Genomic DNA, 5,695 nt, shown 5'->3' on the forward strand with positions numbered 1-5,695 from the left:
AGGCTGGAGGACTTACATCTGGATGGCTCCATAAGAGGGGGTGGGGGTTGCTTTTATTCTCGGAGCTATTTTAAACATACATTTAGTTTAGGTTTATAAATGGAGCAGGGAAAACTGAGAAGTCAAATTAAAGCCAAGCAAAGTTATTTTTTTTTTTAAACATGGAACCTTTATTAAAATACACAAGACTATATTATTAAATTATGCTTCTCAAACCATGATGTTTTTAGTTGGGAAAATGTCCACAGAGAAATGAGATACTGTGTTTTTGAAGATTAACACAAACTTTGTAAAAAAAAAAAAAAAAGGGTAAACTTTCATCATTGAAGAATCAACAGTATACTTATTGCTTTGCAGAATAAACAAAATCTCCTCGTGGGACATATTGTCTTGTTAAAAACAAAAAATACATATCTGACTTGAACTGGGTGAGACAGTATAAAAGCAAACAGCTTGAAAATATCTTTAGGCAGTTTAGCTCATAATAGAAAACACATTTGTTACTCCCACTGATCCAATTTGACTTCAAATGTTTTCAACATCCTGTTCAGTTTGTGATTTTTATCCTAAAAGCATCGCGCTGACATCGGCCATGTGCTCATATTACCTCCTGCATCTGTATTTTAAAAACGTATTATGTCTCTAATAATATAAAGCAATCCTTTATTGCATATTAGATCATATAAAAATGAGCACCAAAGTGTATAATTTTACCACCAAATTTAAGTCATCATATATTTACAGCACACTTCCATTAAAAAGTGAAAAACAAGAAAAAATATATAATTCCAGTGAACTGTTTACGCATAAAATATATCATGTAGACAACAGTATATGCCAGTGGACACGGAAACTAAAAGGTGTTACGTAAAAATCAACCATTTGAGCTAAAGATTTAAATATTACAATATTCAGTGCTATTTTATAAAATGAAAAATAAATTAAGCAAGACAACTTTATTCACATAATACTGTACATCACATCACACCTGCAGAAGATGCATTTTCCAGCATTTCCCTTATCAGACTATAAATTAACCCCCCTCGAAACTAATGGCACCCACAAGACCTGACCACCATATTTCTATATTTTTTCAGAATAACATTGGAGCTGTCATCAAAGTAGAGCACCGATATGGCGTTGAGCTTGGTTGGGGCACAGCACGGCTTTGGCACATTGTTTGGAAACATTAAATGAACCTATAAATGAGAATATAAGCATAAATTTAGGAATGACGTGTAAAAGATCCAGCAATAAATGAGTTTTCAATTCACGTTTTATAGTAAGAGCGATATGAGCTCATAATATGATTTTATAACAGTAGAAAATAATACTCACCAGGGTTTGCACAATTGCATGATTTGTTGCATTCATGTGAGCGTTGAGCGGAAACGAACATTCACCATCACAGTAAAATGCTGCATATCCCTCAGGTGCAATAATCCAGTCCTTTACACACAAAACAAGTATTTACGGCCAATAACTTGTAATCCAGATGGATTCTTTCATAGTTTTATAAAGTATTTGTTACTGTGTGAGTCCTACCTGCCAGCCCAGGTCTCGAAAACTGACGTACAGCTCGTGCTTCCTACAGGCCTGCTTCTGTTCACTGGTGTTATAATCTGAAGAAGAAAATTATAATAAAAAGGCCCCGTTATCAAGATGATTGAGTTATATTGATATGCAGTTTATTGGGGACTATAAGGCAGGCACCTATTATTATCCACCTAACAAAGGGTTTCCTAACTTTATATTTTACTCTTCAGTCAACTTTAATGCAGCTCGAACCACAATGTATACCCCCACAAATGTTAAGACGACCGGCTCGACACTGTGATGTGTGCTATTACAATTTTTTGGCATTTCGAGTTACCATGGCGATGTTATTTGCAAACAAAGATGCCATTTTCTCCATACAAAACACCTAATGGAACACTTGTCACCCTCTAAATGCAGCTCTGAGGTCACATGACCTAGAGTGGAGAGGTCCCTGAAGAAAAATTAGGAAGTCATCGAACAAACTCTTCCTACCATCACATCTTTTAAGATATACTTGTATGTTATATATCAATATGTTGGTGTTTTTGTCGACTTTTGACCAGTATGTCTGGTTTGGCTGTAGGAGTTATGGTTTCTTTGTGAGGTGTTAGTATCAAATCAGCAATGTAAATTGGTAGCAGCGTGGCAGTCCCCGCCAAAGTTTTTCCAGGAACTTTCTAGTTACCCTACTTGCCGCCGTACACGTTGCACCGTCGTATAAGTCGCATTTGTCGCATCAGTCCAAATATGTCTAATAAAGTGGAAAAAAAAAAGAAAATACGTCGCTTCGCTGTAAAATTTGCATCCATTATGCATCACTGCTGACCACCCAGAAACATGGGCCGGTGTTGTGCCAAAAATCAATTGGCTGCCAAATGGCGGTTGTGGGAGAGTGGACGGCAGGACTTTACCAAGAATTCAACAAGATTAACACTTAAAAACAATTATTTGTTTGCACGAAATTATAGCAAATATGTGTCTTATTTGAACTTTTCCTTAATAAATGCACTTTGACGGTCAAATCAGCTGCATTTCAAAAGCTGATTTGCAGCTGCGGGAGCGCGCAGAGGGAGGTCTCGCTGTGCATTTCTGTGAAATTTAACAAGATAACCACCTAAAAACAATTTTTTTTGCTCGACATTATAGTAAAGGTGTGTCTCAGTTGAACTTTTCCTTAATAAATGCACTTTAATGGTCAAATCAGCTACATTTCGCATGGGCGGCGCAGCAAAATGCAGCTGATTTGATGTTTGCTCCAGGAGTTCTGAGCAAGATAAAGATGGCTTGGTTTGGCAAGCCAAGTGTCTCATTAATGGCCATTTTTGCCTATAAATGAAACACTTGGCTTGCCATATTGGTCAAGGCCCTCTAGTGGCTAAAAATGGTAGTGTCATTATTTTCCATGTCAGAATGAATGAAATCGTCAGATCTCAGCCAAAAATTCCGTTATAAATATGGGGAAAAAACATAAATATGTCGCTTCGCTGTATAAGTCGCAGGCATGCTAATTTGTGCAAAAAAACTGTGACTTATACAGCAAAAATCATGGTAATACAATTATTTGAAGACAGGAATGAATAAATCTGTAAATTTTATACCAAATATTCTTAGAAATAATATACAAGATAGTAACAGCTAAACATAACGTTTAAAAATGCATTAATAAATATCAAAAAGCAAACAGAAGCTCAACAATAAAAAAGAAAAGATAAGGATTTAGGACTTTAACTGCAATAAAACATACAAATAATTTCAATGTTTGAACAAAGAATATAAACAGATAGTAAAACTCCTTCCAAACATTTAAATTCTCTAGTGAGCACTGAACATGTCAGTTTGCATAAAGAGAAATGATTACATAAAATATTTCATAAGTTTGAGACAACACTATGATTAGTGTATAAGAGGTGAAAGAAACCCTAAAAACAAAGAAACACCTCGGTGCACACCTCCGGGTTTTGGCGTCCTTGATGTTTCTTGTTGATTGTTGGATTTATTGCGATTGTGGTTCTTCTTTTTCCCACCGGCAGCTCGGACGGAGCGAAGCAACACCCCGCTGGCCTTAAAGAAAGCAACCATGAACGGCTGTTTGGACTGGGGCCCGTTCCTCCCGATGATTCCAGCAGATTTAATGTTGATACTCCGTCCTTTACAAAAACAGAAAGTAAATTAAACTTTCGAATCAACAGTAAAATGCTTACTTCATACTTTTATGGATGCTTTTATAATGAGCTTTAAGTTAAAACAAGCATGTTCAAACACACGCATTTTTATCTGTGGTCACGTTTTATTAAGGTTTTATTAAACAATATTGTGTTTACAATTAAATGCAGATAAAGTGGACTGTCATGAAGTAAAAGCTTTTTTTTTAAGTTTAAAATAAGTCCATAAAACATTAAAGGAGAAATATTTTTTTTTTAAAGAAAGAAATCATAACTTCACTTGCCATCTATAGTCTCCACACAGAGCTGAAGGCCGAAGTTCTGCTGTGGGTTCATCACCCAGTGGTTGCTGGTGGCTGTTATGTCGAACACTAACCACCCCCCATCAGATGCCTGGACCTTTTTGGAGTCGAGCAAAAATGTCTCTGCATCTCTGAAAGTAAAACAAAATAAAAGAAAACACATCTCTAAAAATTAACACAAAAAGGCTTGACCATTTAGAATAAAACTAATAAATAAACTTTTCAACCTATTTTATTAAGTTTTTAAGTAAAAGCAATGCGATTCATTATGTGTGCAAGAAAAGCAAATTACACAGCTACAGTTATAAAAAAAAAGTTTATGTTTTAAAAAAAAAAACTGCAGAATTTTTGTGGTTAAATGTGTGCCAAGGTCTGCACAAAACACTTCAGGAGTTATGAATCATGCATGTCAGCTTTTGTGTATTTTCAGTGCAAACGCTTGACAGAAGGCATCCATCAACTCCCTGCTCCACGATTTGCATTTGATTCTTTTCAACTGGCAGATCGGATGCAGCAGCAGCTGTTAGGTTTTTGTGGTCACGTCGTACTGGTTGGAGACGCTCGAGGTTTTCCATGTGGCCTCAATAGCTCATGTGTTTATTATAGGTGAAATAAAACTCAAGATTAATTTTTTTATGAGGAACATACCGCTGAACTTCCACTGAAACGTGCCATTTGAAACTTACGTTTTGCAATAACTTGATTTGTTCTGGTGTGAACTTCCAACCATACATAATGTGAATAAAATGCAAGGTAACTAAAAACAGAATACAGTTTAAAAATGTACTGAAAAGTTGTCCAATCCCATCCTAAAGGTAAAAGAACTGACTTATTTTGTCTACTGTGCTTGGTTAAGGACCAAGGTAAGAAAAACAGGGCTGTTGTATGTTTATATAAGACATAACTGGAGAAGATAGTCTTATTCATATTTGTACAACTGAGCAATATCTTGGCTCGTTGTTTACCCACTTCAACAGTAACAACAACATTTATTAAACCAAAACAAAAGGTTTTCCATGTAATAATCATCAGCAAGAGATCCATACTGAGAAAAGTAACACTAAAACTAAAAAAAAAATTAAACGATCATTTTTAGTACATATAGCTAACATAACCCTTTTGCAGAAAATAAAATAAAATAAAACACTGACATAAATCATCAAAGTCCATGCTCAATAATCCAGGTTAAAAAAAAAAACAATAAAAAAAAAACAAAGTTCATTCAGGTCATCTGGAAGTTTTTTTTTATTTTATTTTACGTTTTGACCTTCATCCTTTGGATGAAGGACATTTGGATGAAGGACGAAATGACACAAAATTAAAAAAATAAAAATAAAAATTTAAAAAATATGACCAGACTGAACTTTGTTGGATTTTTAACCTGGATTATTGAGCATGAACTTTGATGTTTTGAACCACTTTGGTTATGGCTGCTTCAGAGGAGTTGATGGGGGAGAGGGCAGGCCCCAGAAACCAGCTTATCATAGCAAACTGCTTGGTCCCCTATGTGAGTGTGCTGTTTGTGGGACTGTGTTTGTTGTGGCTTCTCGGACTGATGAAGTCCTTTGGATGAAGGACGAAACGTCTCACAAAAAAAATTAAAAAATAAACCTGACTTAACTTTGTTGGACTGACAGAAATCAGATTTCATTTATAGTAATATTTAAAAGGTTTAGTTACTGAATGATATAT

At 35.3% G+C, this 5,695-nt stretch overlaps 1 protein-coding gene across 1 annotated transcript in view; it reads right to left on the reverse strand.

Moving 5' to 3' along the window:
• Window positions 1-1,043: 1,043 nt before the first annotated feature.
• The window catches only part of bmp5 (bone morphogenetic protein 5), a 15,217-nt gene continuing 10,565 nt past the window's right edge, over window positions 1,044-5,695 (reverse strand). The window contains exons 3-7 of the mRNA XM_037685490.1: window positions 3,986-4,134; window positions 3,489-3,686; window positions 1,546-1,622; window positions 1,339-1,449; window positions 1,044-1,199 (exon numbers count right to left, since the gene is read on the reverse strand). Coding sequence (XP_037541418.1) covers window positions 1,050-1,199; window positions 1,339-1,449; window positions 1,546-1,622; window positions 3,489-3,686; window positions 3,986-4,134 — 685 coding nt within the window. The 3' untranslated portion in view covers window positions 1,044-1,049. The remainder of the gene's footprint in view (window positions 1,200-1,338; window positions 1,450-1,545; window positions 1,623-3,488; window positions 3,687-3,985; window positions 4,135-5,695) is intronic.

This window comes from Nematolebias whitei, chromosome 1 (genome assembly GCF_014905685.2).
Source record: "Nematolebias whitei isolate Nwh7 chromosome 1, NemWhi1, whole genome shotgun sequence".
Lineage (NCBI taxonomy): Eukaryota > Metazoa > Chordata > Actinopteri > Cyprinodontiformes > Rivulidae > Nematolebias > Nematolebias whitei.